This window comes from Anoplolepis gracilipes, chromosome 13 (assembly GCF_047496725.1).
Source record: "Anoplolepis gracilipes chromosome 13, ASM4749672v1, whole genome shotgun sequence".
NCBI lineage: Eukaryota > Metazoa > Arthropoda > Insecta > Hymenoptera > Formicidae > Anoplolepis > Anoplolepis gracilipes.
In genome coordinates, this window is record NC_132982.1 from 4091482 (window position 1) to 4112846 (window position 21365).

General features: G+C 39.1%; 1 protein-coding gene across 6 annotated transcripts in view; it reads right to left on the reverse strand.

Moving 5' to 3' along the window:
* The window catches only part of LOC140672493 (agrin), a 335476-nt gene that overhangs the window by 250393 nt on the left and 63718 nt on the right, over positions 1 to 21365 (reverse strand). For all 6 annotated transcript variants that reach the window (XM_072904689.1, XM_072904691.1, XM_072904693.1 and 3 more), the window contains exon 2: positions 11060 to 12583. In XM_072904689.1, the coding sequence (XP_072760790.1) occupies positions 11060 to 12416 (1357 nt within the window). In that variant the 5' untranslated portion in view covers positions 12417 to 12583. The remainder of the gene's footprint in view (positions 1 to 11059; positions 12584 to 21365) is intronic.

Consider the following 21365-nt stretch of genomic DNA (forward strand, 5'->3'; position numbering starts at 1 on the left):
AGGGCCGGATTACACGCCGGATTACGCGATACCTTTTGATGAATGGCGGAGAACCGGAGTCGTGACTAAACTACCTTTCTCTTTAATCGAGAAATGAGTAATGGAGATATACGGTCTGCAGCGAATCACGCGACAATGAGACAAATGCCAATAGCTTTAATAAAATTACCACGAAATGAATAGCTAGTAGTGTCTCTATATCATTTTTCTTGCATCTTATTTCCTTTGTCAAGCAACTCCTCTTTTTCGTTTTCAAAGGATCGAAACTTTCCTTTATCCGTTGAAAGTTTTGAGAAAATAAATTTCATTATCAAGCGATCTTGTATATAAAACGGCTAATGAACTCTTACGTGACCCTTCAATGTTAGATGCATGCAATTATTCTTTTTTACCTGGTTCAACATTTTCATATCAAAACTTTAATCAAAAATTTCTTTCGCTTTCGAGCTGTGTAAAAATGCCTATTCATTCAACAAGATAATCTCGTAACAAATCAGCAAAATAATGATACAGCAATAATACAAGACTTGCCGTAAAAGGGAGACAAAGGGTGCGAATTTGGTCTCGTGGTTGCAGCCTACTCGGAAATTCCATTAAGCCGTCAACAGTCGGTCTTGTTGGATATGATGATAATTGACGATGACGTTATTAGCCGCGTGTTAGCTCCTAATAATTGAAACGCCAGTTGACTAAGAGTAAATTTTACACTCAGAGAAAAGAAACGATATGCTGCCGTCGAATTATTGAATATTTACAACACGGTAAAACAGATTTAAATATAACATATGTTTTTCAAATTGTTATTATTATTATTGTTATTGTTCTTAAAAATTCTTTTGAAGCAGCCGTCAACTCGCAATCATATAACCATAAATGAATTGAATATCGAATACTTGAAGTGAGATTGAATAATAGACTCTGTCGCGACAATTTTCTAACTCGACAGTTTTTTTATTACAAAACTTTATATCGTGCGACAATTAAAATAAAGTTTTTAATGCATTTGCAACCATTTTTTGCTAGAAAAAAAATTTTTACCTTAAAATCGATGACTTTAAATTCTCTTTTATCGAACGAAAAGTACGACGGGCATTGTTCCTGGATTGGTGACGACAAAGTGGGATTTAAGGCACCGTGAAATGGGTTAACGGATAATTACACAACGAGAAAAATCGAGCGATAAAACGAGCGACGATATATCAAGCTGTAAGAATCCGGCGTTAAGTAGGAAACATTTTTGCACCGCTTGCAGGCGGAATATTAATGTAGGAATATAATTTACGGCGCGAGAGAGGAAAAATATAGACTGGCTTACAACATTAATTTCTTTCGACGTTTTTCGACGTTATTCGATAGCACCGTCTTCATTCGAGCGGTCGTGAATTTCTGTTGTAATAATGAATTAATGTCACGCGATCAAGTGCTCAATCTACTTCTATCGGGGACAGGCGGCAGGTATCAGAAACTTAATGGTTGCATAATCGTACGTCAGTATTAAGAATAAATTCTTTGGGCCACGCCTGATTTTCGTTACAAAATTATAATCATTAGAGACTGGGCGGAGACCAGGGACAGCCAGCTGAAATGTATTCAGCACGAACAATATTAACAACAATTAATGGCAAACTTGACTGTAATTTTAGTTAATTTATGATCATTATTAACTTGTTGTGTTACATAGACCATAAATAATCTTATCATATTATTTATATTCAATATAAAAATATGAGAGTCTAATCTGTAAATATGACGATAATATCTTATAGATTTTTGACAACTTATTTTAAAAAGTAATAAAAAAAGATTATAAAATACGATTAGATCAATAAATGAATCTTAATAAATGGATATATTTAAAAAAATCACATTTTCACAGAGAAAAAAAGAAAGAAGAACAGAGAACAATCTTTTCGCTTTTTAATATGCCGTCTTGAAACTTGTAACCTCTGGCAGCAATTTCTACAGTATTATATATTAAGAATAATGTATAAGAATAATCACAATTTATGTCACTTATAAAAAATTAACGCGCGCCCAAGTTCTATTTTTTTCATATTCACAAGAAATTATCACATTTTAATAAAAGTAATTCACAAGAAATTATAATTACTACGCAGCGCAGGGAACATGAATGGACAGATAGCATTTCGCCAAGCTCGAGCAGTCCTTCATATCGTTCGACGACAACCGAAGAGACGTAAAAACTGCGCGAGAGAGCGAACGTCAATCAGCGTGCTGGAAATTACAAAGTTCCGGCGAACTCTCGACCGTAAGTTTGACGTTCTTAACAAGGTGCACCCGGCCCCAGCCGGGTGCGCGCAGTTTTTCCGAAGGAATTTTACACGGACGGCAGGTCCCCGGGACGTCGACGACCGGCTCGGTCCCGGGAAATGGCGCGGAAACTACCCCTTGCCACCCCCGCAGTTGAAATCGCGTGCGAGAAAGAGAGACAGAGGAGGAGAAAAGCAAAGAAAAGCCGCGACGGTTTTATTAAATTAAACGTCAGCTCTCTCGACAAGGCTTTCCCAAGGAGCGGCGCGTCCTTAGCGACCAGTTTCCGCTTTCCGCTTTCCGCCCGTCGGAACCGTAAAAGCTGACCGTGCCGGATCGCGTTGTTCCGCACGCGGCTTCCGCCAGCGACCGGCCTCTCGCGATGAAATTAAATTTCCTTCTTTCCTTGTCGCGCATTTGTTTTATAAGAGTTTTCCCTGTTTTATGTATAAGATTTTGCATGTATAAAGTACGGTTCTCTCGAGGGATGTATCCCACACAATTGTGCTTTCTTCGTGAAACAAATTGTTTGTATAAACAAAATTTTATAAATATATTTCGAATCTCTTTCACTAGAATAGATCTCTCATCTCATAATAAATTTAATAAATTTATGCAAAGTTTCATAAATATTCATTTATGTATTTATTTGAGTTTATATTCACACGTACGATATCTCTTCTTTACAATGTTGTATAATTTTCCTTAGAGCGAGTGTTACGATTTACATATAAAGTCAGACTGCAAAAGTGAAATAATTCGTATTAGCTATTTTGTGACATTCGTTCGCAATCGTTCCTTTTGACGCAAATAAAACACAACACAGCGAGTAAATGCCGACGCGAGAAGACCATAATAGGAAAACTATTTGACGTAAGTAATCGCGACAAAAAGCGCGGATTCCTGCAGAGAACGAGCCTGGAAAGGACGCTCGAAACGACGGGGGCTTCTTGCCGAGGGCTGCTGATACGCGGAGCTTTTTCTCACCGCGAAAGTTTTCGAGTTTCAGGAAGGTTTGAGGAAGGTTCAGGGCGGCGTGAAAGCGTGGGATGAGAGGAAATGTCCGTAATGGAGCGCCGGTAGCAAGGAGCATGGATGAAAGGAGGAAAAGATAGATAGAAAGAGAGAAAGAGAGACACCTACACAAAGGAAACGTCGTGAAGAAAGAGAGACGTCGCGTCGGGGAAAAAGAGAAAGAGAGATAGAGAAGGAAAGACGACGGGGGCTGGTGGGATTTATAGGTGCCGGACTTATTAACTCGACGGCGAAGTTAACATTAATCTTGACTCCAGCTCTCGGTAACTCGCGAACAATCCCAATCGCGAGCGATTGGCGCGACCTTCCCGCCCTCGACATCGGTCGACGCGCGCCGCGCTCTTCATCTTCGTCCTCGGAAATCTCGGAAACCGCCGCGAGCGATAGGAGAAGAGACGGAAAGGGAAGAGCAGGCAGGAGACCTTTCTCTTCACCTCCACGTGCAAATGAACCGCCGGAAATGCGGAAGCGCGGCCATTGTGCCCGCTGCCCGGATTTCCGGGAGTGACTCGCAAAGTTGCTCGTTCGACAATCTCTCGTTGGAGAGTTAATTCGAGGCGAACTCAAAAGGATTGGACAAATTTACGACGGAAGGGGGGAAAGAGAGAGGAGAAATCGAACTTGCCGTGAAGGGGAGCTCTTCGGCTCCGAGTGCGCCTCCCCCCCTCGCCCCCTCCCATCGTGCTTAAATCAACTTGATACTTCGATTAGTTTCTTTTTCGCGAAAGTTTTCGGCTTCAGATTTGAATGCACACGGTGAAGCCGGAGAGAGGATTCTCGCCAGAAACCTCGCGAGTACGACGTCGCTCTCTGTTATCGCGAAAACGATAACCGTTCGGGAAATCGTTTGTATATATTCGTAATTTAACGATGGTCTTATTTTATATATAGTAAAACTAGACTGAGATAATATTTTTCTCGTTACAATCTTAAGTTTTGCTAGTTACTGATATATTAAATTATCTATAGGAGAGAAAGAGAAAAATTCACACATATAATAAATTATTCGTAATAAATAAACTTTTTCCATTTATTATCTTTAGCGGAATATCCAATAGCTAATTCTTAGAAAATTTACGCTATATTCCAAGTCCCTCTAATTTAGTGCGATACACGAAGCAAGATATGTTTTATCGTAACGAGCACGTATGACGATACTGTATACTTTCGTTACTTTCTCTCCTGGACTTTTCCTTGTCTCTCTTTTCTCTCTCACTCTCTCTCTCTCTCTCTCTCTCTTTCCTATTCTCGTAATAATGTAATTTGAAATCGCATGAAACAAATGCGTCGGTCCTTTACAGAATGGTAAATCCTCCTGTATACGAACTCCCGTTGTGCTCGCAGCGCTTTTACAGCCTGAGAATTTATCTCGCCGGTGAATTTGGTTTGTATCAGTTAAAAGGGTGCAAGTTTCGCGTCGTAATTTCCAACGGTTATCACGCGCAACCTAACAAATTTTACAGCCACAACGCGCAATTTTACAAGCGTCATTTCAAAGGCGCGATAAAATAATCGCGACGCAAAGAGTGCCCACAATCTTTTTTTTTTTTTTTTTTTGTTTTTTTTTAGATAATCCGTTAAATATTATCACGATACGTTTATTAATATCGCCCCAGTCTCTCTCGCGTATTTTTAAATTTAATATTCTATATTTGAGTCATTTTAACATTGCAGGAATTTTCGTTGAATGCTGATATTTTCGAATTTATTATTAAACTTTATATATATATATATATATATATATATATATATATATATATATATATCGAAACTGATATTTTCTTTTCCAATATCAAGCATACTGCGCGTAGCCGTAATCTTTTTTCTCTTTCTTTTCTTTATATTTGTATGCCAAATATTGATATAGAATATTGATATAGAATATCTTAATCGAATTTCCGTTGGAAAAAGCGGCTTGTTCGGGATACTCAAAGTAACTCTGCTCTCCACTTTAATTATTATTATCTACAGATCAATTGTCGCTCTTCTTATCCTCTTTGTCATCTCGTCGCGAACACGATGGCAATCGGCGTCAATTTACTTCTCGCGAAATTCGAAAAGGCCGAGAAGGAAAATGGATGGAAATGCGCTAGAACGTTCAAGACCCGATGAATCATCGTCCGCTGTGAGTGAAAAGGTATAAGTCGACGGATTCGCGATTTGACTATCTTCCGCGTAGCAATCAAATAGCTGCAGAACCCCTGCACCGCGAGTAGAATCTCGAAACTTTACATTCGTGCGTAGTTGCATGCAGAATGTGTCATGTAATGCGATTATCTCAGATAGAACATGAAGAGAGAGAGAGAGAGAGGAAGAGGGTTGGTTTATACGCGCGGCCGAGACGTAGAAGTATATGTATCGAGTTTAACAATGTTGAGGAGTGAGTTGCAAGTAGTGCAATATTATCTGATTCGCGCGCCCTGAAGCGCACGCGATAAGAAACGAGAGCACGCCGCTTAACTTGGAGTTAAACATTTCGCTCGTAAGGATACCGGATTTATCCCGTCGCGTCGAATTATGCGGTTGCTTGTGCGAGTTTGTAACATTTGCGAATGTTGCAACCATCACGACTATTTTAAATTTGTGGACGCGCAACCTGTTACTTTGTGGAAAATGGGGGCAATCGGGGAAAGAAGAAAATAAAAAAAAAAAAAAAAAAGGGACGAATACACTTTGTGCACTTGGATCCAAAGATTTGATTCGAGAGCGACTCAAGAACATGACCGACACTACAAATTCGGGATATACCTTAACGGAAATATCCTGCTTTATCCTATTCCGAAGAGGATCTCGAACAGGTTGACGACCCCCGATATTTACATCAACATAGACGCGCGTGCAACGCCAGTATATCCAGAAGCCGACAGTGCCTGTAATTTATATGGAACAAACCCCGGGCTGGGTTTATATGGGGATCGTACGACGGCGGATAAGGAGCGGGCGAGAGATATCTCCGGCCTTAATATGATCGGCGACGCCCTTAATCCCGAAACCCCCGAGCAACCCCGCCTTCCGCAACCGCGCGCGGCAAGCTTGCTCCAGAATGAGGACGAAATGGTGGAATCGCGGAAAGCTCTCATAAAGGCAGATGCGGACACGTGCCTTACATACTGAAGCCTGATTCCGCGCCAAAGCCTTCGCATTGCATGCTCACTGTATAGCTGGCTGTGTCCCGTCAAAACTGTCAGACACAGATTCTCCCACGAATTCCTCGCGGGAATTCGACGTTAGTTCGATGAAGAATTAAAGACACTCGTCGTCTTCATTCGCAAAGCTATTGTACTTAATTCTGTCTCACGACAGAATTAAGTTTGTCCTTTCGCGACAGTCTGCCTTACGGTTCGCCACTCGTTGTCAGCACAATGGAAGCACAATGAAACTGGAGCAGTTACGGACGGAGCATTACAAACGGCCGGACGAGAACGGCTGCAGCGCCGGCATCCAAATCGAATTTCCGAAAATTCCGGCGAAAACATGACGGTCGACAAACCGGGCGCGGGAGGACGAGATAGCATCCGGGATTCCTACGCGCGCCGGGATTCCGTCGCGGTGAATGTATTGTCCGCGGGACAATGCGGCGGCTGATTGCGAAGCGGCCGGGCGAAAACTTGACCCAAAAATAAACCGAATCGCTCGAACGCCTCGGTCGACCGCTGCCAAACGCAGTCGTTTGGAATACACCGACGAAGGGAACGGGCTCGGTATGGTCCTGCACCCCGTGCAGGATGTTTCGACTCTTTACCAGCTGTATTTTCCATCGCATACATGGCACCTTATACACGTTACATAGTATCTCGATTTTTTTCAGATTATTTTCAAAATTTTTCATTGACGAGAATTAAATTTGACACTCGATCGCGACACAGAAGATATTTCATATTATTCTGCAATTCGAATCAACACCTTTCAAGTTTTAATCGTGTCTAAAATGTTGCGGCACGTCACGTGTCGCCTGTTGAATTTTTTTTCATCCAATAACGGAAAGCGCGACTTGAAACCGTTGAAAGAATTTGATGGTAGGAATTTTCGGTAGCGGTATTCGGGCGATGGTGGACAGACATCTTCAATGCAACCGTGAACTTCGATCCGAGCAACTGGCCGACGCTATTGTCGTGCCATAGCATGCGAAACGTCGATCCTGTCGCTGTCGCTCAGGAAAGCAGACATCGGCAGGAAAAAGTGGTTTGCGCGGCGGCGAGTCACGGTGATTTGCCAAAGAGAATTCGTTCATTCTCGCCTCTCTCGAGCCAATTTTAGATCACGCTTGTCAACTCGGTAAAAATTTAAGTTTACTAAATTTTTCACAAATTTTGTCTTATTTTATACAAGTACGATATCTCATATTATATATTATTTAAAGTATTATAAATAATAATATGATGTCGAGAGAAGCTGTCCATTAAAGAAAAATCGCTCTCAAATTCGCTAATGGATCTCCGGAAAAACGCGGAGAACGAAAAGACGATAAAACGCCACAAGCGTAAACGTCTACTAAAATACAAAGCGGCTGTTTTCAGACGGCAATATTTTATAAACCGAGGAAAAATGGAATATATCTATATCAAATATCATGCCCAGAACGGAGCGAGGCGAGAGGGACGGCAGTTTAGTTTTACTTTCTCGGTAATAATGCACGGACTGTTTTTCCACTCAATTGTAAATACGGCCGGACTGCTCTCCGGTGCGACTGTAAATACGATCGGAGCGTGCACGAAAACCATATCCGTTTTTTCCAGACGACTCAATCCCCTCGATCGCAATAAGACGGTTTATATTCTTCGCAGGGGCGATGGGAGCTTCTAAACACGTTACGATGTGTCATAAACGCCACAAGAAAGCAGCGGCGAATATAGAAAAATGTTGGAAGAGAGAGTAGACGCGAAGAGATTATCAGTGTGATGCACGGGGAAAACTTGCAACGTAGAATCTATACGAATATTACGTAAGCTCTTGAAGAATGAGACTTGTATTTCTTATATCTTTACATGGTACTTTATATTAAAATAAAATTAGAATAAAGAAAAAGAATATCGTTACTCTTATTTGATGATGTAACTCTTAGACAACATTTTATTATAATTATTTCACCAAATATAAAAATTGTAAAAAGTTTATTATTATTGTATTTTTAATTCTCGCAATGCTTTTTCACCGAATATTAATCACAAAATATCAATGACTTGTATATCATAAGAGGAAAAAATATTCTTTTTCTATTCTCTCTAGAACTTTTCTCATATAAATCAAATACAATATAATAAATGCAATACGTAAATGCATAATTATTTCATCATTGACTTATTTTTTCGCGTTTTATATCGTCAAAGGTAAATATATATTTTCTATCAAATTTAAACTTCGAAAATATTTCCTTCATAACTCACTGAAGTTTATAAACTCACTAGAATAATTGGAAATAAACCATGTATGCAAACTACGAGACAGTCGACTGCCATAGCAGAAATTTCATACGTTATCCTATAACAAGCTTATCTATGAGGAAAGGTTTTGATATAGGGCTTAACCGTGTTTATAACCACGTAAGCAGAAAAGTACTTCTGCACACGTTTTCACGGCAGTATTTATCGCAATATTTCATACAGCGCGGAATATCCTATTTTTGTTTCGCTTCGCGGACGTTTCCACCTAAAAATGTTACCCAATGTTATGTTTCCGCGTTCGCTGCATTCTATACATTTTCCTTCGAAAATTATTTAACAAGATCCATTAGCAACTTTTGAAAATAATCTGCTGCACGCAAATCGACAAAATTATTCCATTAGTTCCTTTTCAATTAATCTCGCCTTTTTCACGATAAACTAAAGTATATTTGAATTTGTTTTTCTTTATCTATGCGCAACAATGTATTTCTATTTAATTATTGGAAACCTTCCTGGCGATATGAATAGATTAAGGGGATGCCTTACCGTCCTATCTTAAATAATTACTTCGTTAGACATCAAAATTATTATTTTAAAAGTTTTGCATATTGCACGTACAAAATGAAATACGTTCCCGCTTCGTTATTGTATGTACTTTCATCGTGGAGAAGTATTTTTCATTTTGTACAACGAAAATAATAATTTTGCTGTCTAACGAAACAAGTTTTGATCGGTAAGGTATGACGGTACCGTATCCCCTTAATATTTAATAAAATTTGTTGCGTAAAAATTGTTTCGCCAACGTTGAATCTAGGCTAAACGACTATTGCTACAAACATCCGAATTTATAGGATGAATCTGAGACTCCATTTTTCTTTTATATTAGGTCACATAAGATTGCTAGCCTTCCCCGTAAGATGATTTTTCGTTCCTTCCTGTTTCCATTCATCCTCAACAAACACGATCGTGCATGAAGCGAAAACAGATTGGCCCGTCCGGCATGGGGTCCGTCATTCTTTTCCACCTATTTTCCTTAAACCCACTGGTTCGCCTTCCAACCACTGGTCGCATTGTAATTCCGACTGAACAGTTTCGCTAGTGGCAAGTCCCTACGTGCTCGGCATGTCAAATTCGACACATAAAACTGCCGCAGAGACAGTAACCGTTCCGGCTTAACGTATCGTCGGCACGTGTCACCGTCACCGTTTTCGTCGTTGTCGTCAGCGGCGTCGTTATAGTCGTCGTTTATCCTTGTATTACTATGGCAAACACGTGGATGCCCGTAAATAATTGGTATCGGATGCTCATTAACTAAAACGCCCATCGGTATCGGCGAGTCGACTCACGAGCGTCGTAATGCAACAATGAAATGCGCAGAGTGCAATATAGGATGTCTCGAAAGAAATAAATCAATCTTTCGTGAAAGTGGAATAATACTTTCAGCGTACTTTCTTTCAATAATTAATTGAAGGGCCAAAAAGAAATGAAATAGAAAAAATGTTGGAATATTTATGCAAGCTAAAGTTTTGAAAAAAATAAAAATCGAGAAGATAAAATACATGACAATTTTTTAAATTTCAAATAAACTTTAAAAACATTTTAAATATTTAAAATATTAGAATATACACACAACATATACATATGTATGTATATATATATATATATATATATATATATATATATATATAATTTTCCCATTTAATTCTTAAATGAGAAAAAAATCGTGTTTTTCCAAGGCAGTGAGCGAAGAGGGAAATAAGGCAAGACGTTTATTAGCAGCGACCGTTAGTCTTAAATGTTCAATGTCCGTGTCTCATTTCGCAGTTGAAGTTATCAAGTACCGTTACATTTAATTAGTCGTTATCAAAGATTTAACTTTAATTATATTGAAGAACATGACTATAGATTGGACAAGGGAATTTACTACTAGTAATATTTATTTAAAATAATGATACTTAAACCGAAAAAATTAATGTATCGGATTTGCAAATAAAACCGTTGCATATTTTTGTTTCGTAATAAATAAAAATACAAATTCTATAAATTGTCTATAATATATAAAATTAAATGTAAAATGAAAAACAATTACTTTCAAATTTACGTTAGTGCATGTCTCGATAAATATTTTTGCATGCAACATTCAGAATGTAAAAACAAACTTATAAAAGATTACTGTTGCAAAAAATATTTATAGAAAACATTTTAATGGCAGAATATATATATATTCTCGTGAAAAATGTTTATAAATTATATTTTATTTGAATAGAAAGTTGAAAAAAATGTTTGTTTTGCGAAAATCAAACATGAGAGATAAAACCTTGAAATTTTTTCAAAAGAAATTTGTCATATATGAAATAATGATGCAAACTCACAATTGAAATACAATAATATTCCAGCGACGAAGACAAAGATGACGACCAGGAGCACCAGCAGCAGCAGCAGTATAGTCGGCCTACACCAAGGACTTCTGGTTACCTCGGTTTGCCGGGCATCCTTGGATCGTTTCTGATCGACCACCGCGGACTCACCGCTAACATTTACTACGACGCCTTTGTAAGTGTACTGAGGCGCTTTTTTATCTGCCAAGAAGCCGTGATCGTCCTCAGGATCCGAGTAGACCCCGTAGGCCTCGAAATTACTCTTCCTGTATCCGTTCATCTTTTCCGCGCCGGTATCTTCCTGATCCTGATGCTTTCTGGCATATGCACCGGATGAGGACGAACCCAGCTCGCCGATCTTTAGGGTCTGATCGTAAGACTTGTCCTGGTACCTGGACGATGTGGTGCTCTCGTATTTGGATCTCTCGTAGCTCTTTGAGCTCGTTAACCCGTACTTGGAATCGTAACCGCCCTTGCTGCCGCCCTCGTACGTCTGTTCGTCGTACTTGGGCTCATAGGTAGGCCTGGGCTCATACGTCGGCTCGTAGGACTTGCTGCTCTCGTACCTGGGCAAAGTACCGTACATCTTGCTGACCGAGTGATACTTGCTCTCATACTGTCTAGCTGGTGGTTCTTGCTGTCCGGAACAGGTGCCGAGATCGTAAGCAGAATCGTGAGTCTTCACGCCTGATTCATAACCCTTAGAAGCGGCTGGCTCGTAAATCTTGCCGGGATGATGATGGTGATGATGATCCTTTTTAGGCTCCAGCTTCAGTGTCTCCTCGGCATAACGCGACGCGTACTCGTAGTCGGTCAGATCGCGCGAGTATCGTCTGCTCGCGTCCGAAAGCTCTGGATAAGCCCTGCTGAGCTTTTGCGCGTCGTTACGATCGTAAGGCGCATCCAGGTCCGATTCCTGGTAAGTTCGCTGATCCACGCGACGATCGGCGTATCTCAGCCCGTCCTCCGGATAGATCCTGTTGTCGAACCTTTCGAGGTTTTCCCGATCGAAGCCGACGCCCGCTTTTCGATCGTAGTTCCGGTATCCCCTCGACTGATCGTGGTAGGCGCCCTCGTGGTAAACCGGCGCCGCCGCGGCAGACGATTGGGGATCCTGATAGGACTTGATCTCTTGGTACTCCAGGTAACGGGAGGACCTACGTTCACTACCATAGTCCATCGAGCCCTCAACCACGTTAGGCAACTTGCTGCTCAAATTCTCACCAGTTCCGGCGGACAGTGCCTGGCAGGTCTCCGCATGCTCGACCAGATTCGGCAGCCGCGACAACGAGCTACCTGGCGTGTTCTCCGTCAGGTCGAGCTTGAGGCCGTTGCTGCTGGTCCTGCGCATTTTCGGGGATTCGCATGATCGCTCCGGGACGACCGCGCTACGATCGGTGGACGATAACGCTGACGACGACCAGTCGAGATCGAAGTTTGTAGCGCGATTTAATCAGAGATACATTTTTGTGTTAGTAGCGGATTCTTCGCGGGATTAGCGGGTGAACGTTATGAACCCTGGAAGCAAAGAGAGAAAAGAAGAAGATTGTTAGTACGGTTAGTAAGTAGATAGTTAATAGCTCTAATATTTAAGATGTTTTTTTTTTTAAACTTATTAAGTTAGTAGATTAATAAAAAGCTTTCTTTATCGTTATTATTTTACAGATTTTTAATAAGCGATTTAAAACAAAAATATCTCATCTTAATTATTGACTTAATATATTGATAAATCGCTCGATATTAATTGATTAATAACTTTCCTAGCACAGAAAAGAATGTTGAAACTGGAAAGTCAAGTAGAAAAATTTTAATTAATATAATAAATCGATGGTTCAATTTACTTCTTGACCTTTTACAATAGCAGATTTAACAGATTACACAAGCGTATCTATACAAGGTTCGTTATCGATACGTGTATCTCTCTCTCTCTCTCTCTCTCTCTCTCTCTCTCTCTCTCTCTCTCTCTCTCTCTCGATGCATTCAGGACAGCAATATTCTGTAAGCGCTTCTCCAGACTGCGATTACCCTCCGCATGCTCGGTAGCTCACAAATGGCCGCTACAGCCAATGATGACGATAATACTCGATCGTGCGTGACCGAAATGCAGCTGCATCGCAGTCAATGATAATACGATGGTCGAATACATCGGTCGCGGACTTCCCGGAAAATTGAAGTTACTTAAACACAATGAATAGACGATGGCAGCAAGCAAATAATTTCTTTATTGCATTCGATTAAGCGCGATCTACTTTTCTCGTCGCGATTTCATCTTTCTTCCTCGTTCCATAAAGTCACTCCCATTTCCCGTAGGAAATTCCATGTTGTTGTATCTCCGACATTTTCTCAAGGATATATTTAATATTAATGTTAAAATAATAACATGTCGATCATGTACACGCGGTCGCGTAAGAGAGGGTCACGCAACTTTTATTACATTATTATGCGTGTTTCAGATGACTTCGTTCAAGTAAATTGCATCTATGCTAATGCTTTCATTATAATCCTATAAACTTTTCTCTGCTTTATTTTTCAAATAACATGCACACTACTTTTCATAAAATCAGACAGGAAGGAAAAAAAAAGAAATTTTTTTATTACTACCTGTTATATATTTTTAATATAAATATAGATGTATGCTAGTTTTTTCAACTATCAATAAGTATGATTGATGTAAATTCAATTCTGTTGTGTTTTAAAAAATAATTACGTTTCTCAGACTGCATCTTAAATCATGGGATTTAACAAAGTTTATGGTCAATAGAAATCTGATTTTAATTTGTTGAATAGGCCGCTGTCAAATCGACGTTGGATCGATAAATCATATTATTGAACCACGTCTCTTTCGATTACAGTCAGTATATAGTCCACCCAGCTCCAGTCTCATTGTCAGTCGACGGGTCGTATTCACGATTGAACGCCCACGATCGATCGATAATTAATTAAACGCGATTGCGGAGGAACGACAAACGTCGCGCTTCCACCGGATATACCGACAAGAATATCACCTTCTCCTGTCTGCCCGTAGTTGTGGACTTCTTCGAAGAGTGTTTCGCAAACCTACGCCGTGCCGGCTGTGAAACGACGTTTGCCTTACATTGTCACATCCAAGACGATTGATTTTATTAATCCTTAATGAATGAGACGACATAACTTTAATCGAGTAAAGTTTTAATCGTCCACGGACACTGATTTAGTGAGATCTCTCTATGAGATTTACGAGAATGACGAATTTATAATTAATATGACAAGTTTGGAGACACAATTTATACTTGTATTATAACATAAGAACGTTCACAAATTGTCATTTATTCGATCTTTCTCGAGATATTAAAATAAATTTTGGTGAAATTTTGCTGAATAAATTTGCAGACTAGTTTGCATTAAAATAAATAAAAGCAATGTGTGTTATAATCGTATCACCGTTATCATTTATCGATCATTTTGAGTAAGTGATTTAACGTGTCGAAATGAGAATTTAAAGCTGATAGGAAATCTTTCGGCGATCAATTGCTGATGGTCCTCGCGCCATAAGCCAATGCTGTTCGTCATAAAATTTTCTCTAGCGACTAAACTGGAATAATAAGTATGACAAGGGTTCAAAGGAGATTGCTGTTCCGCATGCAAATATGATTAGTTCCGGCGCGTAACTTCATTTGCGTATATTAAAAGCGCGGATAGCTCACTTTATGCAAACGACGACGGGATGGGCGTCGAGAATGAGGGGGGTGGGAGCGAGCTGTTGAGGGGGCAAAAAGAGTGGAAAAAAATGTTTCGCAAAGAATTATAAAGAGCGAGAGGAGAAGCCGTTGGAAAAATAGGCGACTGAAGGCGCAGGCTAGACGAGAAGGCGATGATGGTGTCCTTCTCTGGGAATCCTGATTGCCGGTCGTTAAATGTCCCGGTCGCGCGGCGCTTCGCACTTAAAAAGTAACGTAACTTTCTAAAAGAATGGTAATTGCGTGTCGCGTGCCCAGCGTTACAAAAATGTGTCGAATTATATATAAGCTTCCTTGCTCGCAGAAGGAAACAGATATTAGCTCGAGAAACGTATCCCTATAATAATTTATCTCTGTCATGTCGGACGTTCATTTGTCAAGTATTCGTGGCATGCCAACGCCAGGGACATGACTGAAATAAAATATGCTAGACACCGGATATGTGTGCTTTTTGAAGCGCTTTTCCGTGCTACAAATCTCCGGCATCCTATTTATGCCCATCTCTCTCTAGTAATTCAAACTCCGACAGAATATGTCACTTGATTTGTTTTTTTTTTTTTTTTTATATATATATTAAGGCTATTTGTAAGGCAATTAAGGCTTTAAAAAATTATGATATGATTGAGGTAGCACATTTTTCTTTTTTTTTTTTTTTTAATCGTTACATATACGATAATCTTAAATCTATTAAAATTTCTTTTTTTAACAGGGATGTTTCAAATCTCAATGAACTGTATCTCTTTCCATCTATTCTCTTTCTCTCTCTCTCTCTCTCTCTTTCTTCTGCATCACTTGGATGAAACTCGGTTTTCGTAACCGCGAATAGTCGTATTCGCATTCGACTCGCCGGTAGCGACAACGTAATATCCATGGAGAATTAATCCGCCTCTCGCTTTTTGCCCTCCGCAGTTGCCATTATTGTCGCGGCAAACGCCTAGCTACGGCCGGAAACAATTCGAGGCTGCGAGCTGCCGGATTAGTAAACGCGAGTCCATGCTCTTTCTCTTTCTCTCTCTCTCTCTCTCTCTCTCTCTCTCTCTCTCTCTCTTTCGCTCTTTCTCTCTTCGGTCTCGCCATCGTTCTATATATATATGTATATTCGCGTATTCAAACTACCCGAAATACCGACGCTCGATCGCCGTATGAAACTATTTTGCTTAATGAAGCGCCGTTAAAACTTTCTCCAATAATACCCGGGACTCGACTTGCCTTCCCGTGATTCCCGACTTCGTCGTCCGACCATTCGGACCCCGCCGGAAGATATTCCGAAATTGCACACGGCATATCCCGTCGACTAATAATTCCATCTCGGTATGCACGGCTATTCGATGGCAGGGAGCCCATGAGTGCGGAGCAAGTCTATATATAAAATGTATGGGACATGAAATACGTAAGATACGAGATGAGATATCATTCTCGATTGGTTAGAATCATTAAATGAAACGATCGTTTGCCATTAAGATTTTAAGCGAAGGATAATGTTGAAATAAATATCTTTGCCACGTACATTTCTTGCGTATGGTAGATCAATAGAAAATAATGGTTTTATAGATTACAACCGAGAAACTCGTTATACTTGGCAACCATCTGTCATTAAAATTGCAAATAAAGAATAATATCGGCAACTGAATAAATGGAGAAAATGCCGTCGTGCAAAAAAAAAAATATATATATATATATATATATATATATATATATATATATATATTTTTTATATACATACACATATATGTACGTCGAACTCGTTATTTTTCAAAAACTCACTATCTCCAACGCTGTTACCGAATGTCACTATAGATAGATGTCGAATGGAGATAGCGAGTATTACAACGGAAAACCACACGTTATGCCCAAAACGATATTGTCGCGCGAGGACTTTACGCTCGAGAAATTTTCGATCTAGACATTTCGATCGCGCTGTCAAATCGATTTACGCATCAGAAAAAAAATCTCGCGATTTTCACGTCACGTGTATCGCGAAGAAACTCTGCTCTTCGATCACCCTCACGTAAATCCTCAAATAATTAAATAGCTTGGACTTGGCCTGCGCGGTTGTTGTAAGAAAGTATGTAACAATATTAATATCAAGTCGCGGTTAACGAGTTCTCTGCTGAGAGATAGTTCGACGTTTTACGAAGAAAGAAGAGAGGGTGAAGGAGGAGACGGAGAGAATATCGAGGAATAATTGTGAAAGAAACAAATTAAATTACCTAGAGCTGCTTAACTTTACTCACTTCGATTTCCTTGTATATATGTTAGCATACACAGAGTACCTGCCGCAATTTCACAGAAGTCATAGGCGCGCTTTGATGAATTCGGAATAAATTTTTCCGCGGCGAAAGTTTCGGTGTTGTAACTTTCTATCTTTTAACTTTAAGCATCTTGACAATCAACATACGCATTAAGTTTATTACGTTAGAGGGGGTGAGAGAGTAAATTATCTCGGAAATTCCCAAAAGATATAATAAATTAACTTGACGACCTATATATAACTAATGTAACAATAATATTAAACTGTATAAACAATAATATTGTATTAACAATATTAAAGGGAGAAAAATGTTATTTTTCTTTAATCTAGTGAAAGGGAAAATATGTAATTTTAAAGATTTTCTGCTACACATATTTTTCTGTACACACATATGAATCTCCATAAAAATTGTTCTTTTCGAGATAAATCTTTAAAAACTATTCTCCCATGTTTAATCAAATACATTCAGTGGCAACAATCTAGCCTGTATACAAGCATAGATAATCGAGAACGAAATTGCGTTTTGTAAAGTCTCGATGAAAAAATAAATAAATAAAGTGTATCCTGTGAAAATATTTGTATAGTCGCGGCAGCGAATATTTGATTCCCGCGCGCGCGACCGAATAACCCGTCTCGAATAATTCCGTTCGACTCGCGGCAGTTTTTACGTACGTGCTGGGACCAAAACTGGATTCGTACGTATCAGCGATTTGCTCGCGAAAAGGCTGATTTGCCCGACTAAGAGTTTGACTGTCTATCTAGCCTATCCGGCGGGATCGATATTCCTGGCAACGACATTGCGAGTAGTCGTGTTCGTCGTCGATTCCAATGGTTTCGATTTTCTTCAGGCAAATGACGGCGAGAGAGAATATGTATATCGCTTAGGATCGCGTACGATTTTGTCCTTTAAGTCCATCGAATGAAAATTCGTGCGTTTGTTTCCTAACGCTTTCATAAATTTAAATGCAAAAGTGGCACTCGCGCGAGAATATTAACCCTTTTTATCCTTGATTTTTCTAACAACGTCAATTTCTCGAAAACAAATAATCATAAAATAATATATTTAAGTAAATTATTTTTCAAATTTATTATTTTAGCCTTTATTTAGAATGTTCAAAGAAGGTATATACATTTTTTCAGATTTTTTTTAAAACACTTTTACATATTAATAAACTTATCGAAAATACACTCAAAGATCCATCTGTACAGTTAGAAGGTGCCAAAAAATAACAATACGGAGTAAGAGTTAATTATTTGACGGAAAAAGATAAACTTTCAAACTGCGCATACGTATAATAGAGATCACCGATCAAAACTGAAAAAATTAATAAAAATTAAATAAAATTAATTGTGTAATATCAGACAATTAAACAACGCACGTGAGTTTTTTGTTAGAAAATATGCAAGCATCGTGACAAGTGTGGTACACAAAACATTAAAATGTCGACACAAGATTTTATGTGAAAATCGCGATGCAACTGCGTAGACACACATCTGTCGGGAGTTGAGTTATTCCATAAACAATTTTTAGTGATATTCCGCCGTCACTAAAATCTGTCCTACATCGAAAAACGTTATCGGTTTTACGAAGTTTCAGAGGCCGAACACGGTGTCATTTTTCGACCGTTTATCCGGCCGTTTGGCGCGTCATGACTGATCCACGGCATCCTATCGTTTCAAATCATCCGATGTTGTCGCGAATTCAACATCCCTTTTCTCCGCATCGCTGACGACCACTTCTCAACGATCCCGTAAAAACTTTTGAATTATTTTTGTTTTTTTTTTTTCCCCCGGAAATCCGCAGTTACAGTGCGGAATGCAAATGCATCTTCTTTTTGCCGTCTCTTTGAATGTTTAATGTCGACCCGCAGAACTTGCCTTTCCTTTCCATTCACCCTGTGAATTCTATCCTTCTCACCTATCCTGGTCGGTCAGCGAGCCGTGGAGAAACAGGACCGGACGTGCAAAAGTAAACGAGGTGAAGAGAATCGTCGGCCAAGAATACGAAAAAGCTGGAAACTGTAATGACAGAAGGGAATTTGTAACAGAGAGAAAGAGGAATTAACGCGGCCGAAATACAGAAAAGAATTGAAAAAATTGTTTTAACCACTTGAGATGTTAACGCAAAATATAACCATTATATATAATATAAAATAAAAATCATAGAAAATTAGCAAGTAAATATAAATATTAAATTTTTATAATTCTGAATAAAAAGTTTACGTAGAAAGAGAAATTAAGATTATTAATAACTCTTGGACTTTTAGCGCTTAAAAAGAGAAAATAACTTATTCTTTTCTGTGCAAAGTTTATATTGTGTTACATCTATATTGCGTAAAAAAAAAAAATAGAATATTTCATTAATGTTAAGTTAAAATAAGATAAATAAGTTAGATAAGACTGGAATATATACATCGCATTTAAAAATAAATATTAAAATTTTTTTTTGTTCTTTGACGTTACAAGAAATATGATAAACGTGGGAGACAGAGCGGGTAAAAGAGACAGATGAGAAGGAAGATGAGACAAAAGCGCCGAGAGGAGAGCAAGCATAGGTGAAATCGATTTTAGCCGACTGGTACGTCGACCTATCGCACGGGTTTCGAAAGTTACATATTAGGTGCTTCAGCCGTAATGGGTGCAATCAAACGTTAGGATTACGAGTCGGGAAAAGAGGATTGAGAGAAGAGAGAGAGGAAGGTTAAAAAGAGTTGCCTTGCAGTTTTAGGTGCATAAACGAATCGCGCAAGAACGTGTACACCTGCAATGGCACTAACACGTTGAAGCATATGAGGATCGTTAGACGATGTTTAGCTAGTAAAAAAAAAACAAGCTATGACGTTAAATTCAACGCAATCGATCTCGTCGTCTCGATGCACGCTCCTCTTTCCTGGCTTTCGCTTAACTGATATCTTCGGAAAACTGACGCCAGCTATCTTCGTTACTCATCTCTTTTTCAAAGCTTTTTAATTATCACCAGTTTAGCTAGTTTGATAACTAATTTTCAATATCTTATTATAAAGTAAAATTTCGTTTAATCCATTTAATAAGTTAATTACTAAGAAATAAAATCTCATGTCCATTAATTCGCGCATAATAATAATTTCAAAAGGGTTGATATGAATATTGTTATTATTGCCGAAGCAACAAATTTGTTTTGGATTTTTTAAAAAATTAATATTACAATTCCGTATCGTATAAATATAAAAGAAAAATATCTTCTCCAAAATCTTTGCGGGATTTAATCTGGTGTACAATCGCGTTAAGGTTCTATCTTTCGTATTTGATCGCAGTCACGTGATAAAGCACGTGTACAAAATTACAAGCGTCTTCGCTCTCATTTCTGGTTTCATCACCAGTCCAACTTTATCCACATGAATACATGCTCGGACTTTTGGTTAGATTGTGCAATATTAGAAAATATGCTGCACGATATTTTGCTTTTGCGCATCATTGCCCATAATCTCTTTTCCTTCTTTCGCTAGAAAAAACAACGACGAAATATTATGCATATATGCTCCACCACGTTACTCTTGAATCTAATTTTAAGGAAAAACGCCCGATAGCTCGCTATAGTTCGTTATATTTTATTGTTTCAGCACAAAGCTCACAAAGGCTTCGGTTAATGTCAACAGTTTGGCGTTCATGTAAAAGAGAAAAGCCGGCGCAAAATGTTTATTTTCGCATATAAGTTATACGGAAACACTGTAAATGTGCTGTTTCAACATTGCGTCTCTATATCTAGTAACAATGCTCCTCTAGGAATAATCGCCTTGGAATTGCCTGGATTGCGTCGTTGCTATTCATAAATGTTAACGCGACTACGCCGAGGAACACGGAGAAGCACCATCTTATTCTTATCAGGGTAATGCGCTTTAGGAGCACGACGTTCCGCTTTCAGCTACTACGAAGTAGAGAAACCCTTCGATAGTCAGCCGTAGGGGAACACATTGTGCACCTATTGCCGGATGAAACGTACAATGTGTCTTTTCACCTAACGGACAACATTTTTATTATACAGATTTTAAATCAAGATTTGATTTCTTTTTCGCAAAGATTTCAGGAAATCTCCCTCCTTGCTTGTTCCTTTCTTCCACGTTAAAACAACGGAGCGTTTAAAATTAAAGTCACGCTTAAGATCGAGTGAACTTGATAGAGGAAAAAAGGAAAAATGTTTTTCGCTCATTTGCGTGCACGAGTTTGTCCAGGCTCTCGTAGAAATTTGCATCGTCAAATAAATTATAGCGATACGCGACATTGAAACGGTCGCCATTTCTCTTCTCGGTTTCTCGGCCCGAGACACCTGCGTTCGCGGTAGTTCGGGAACACCTTG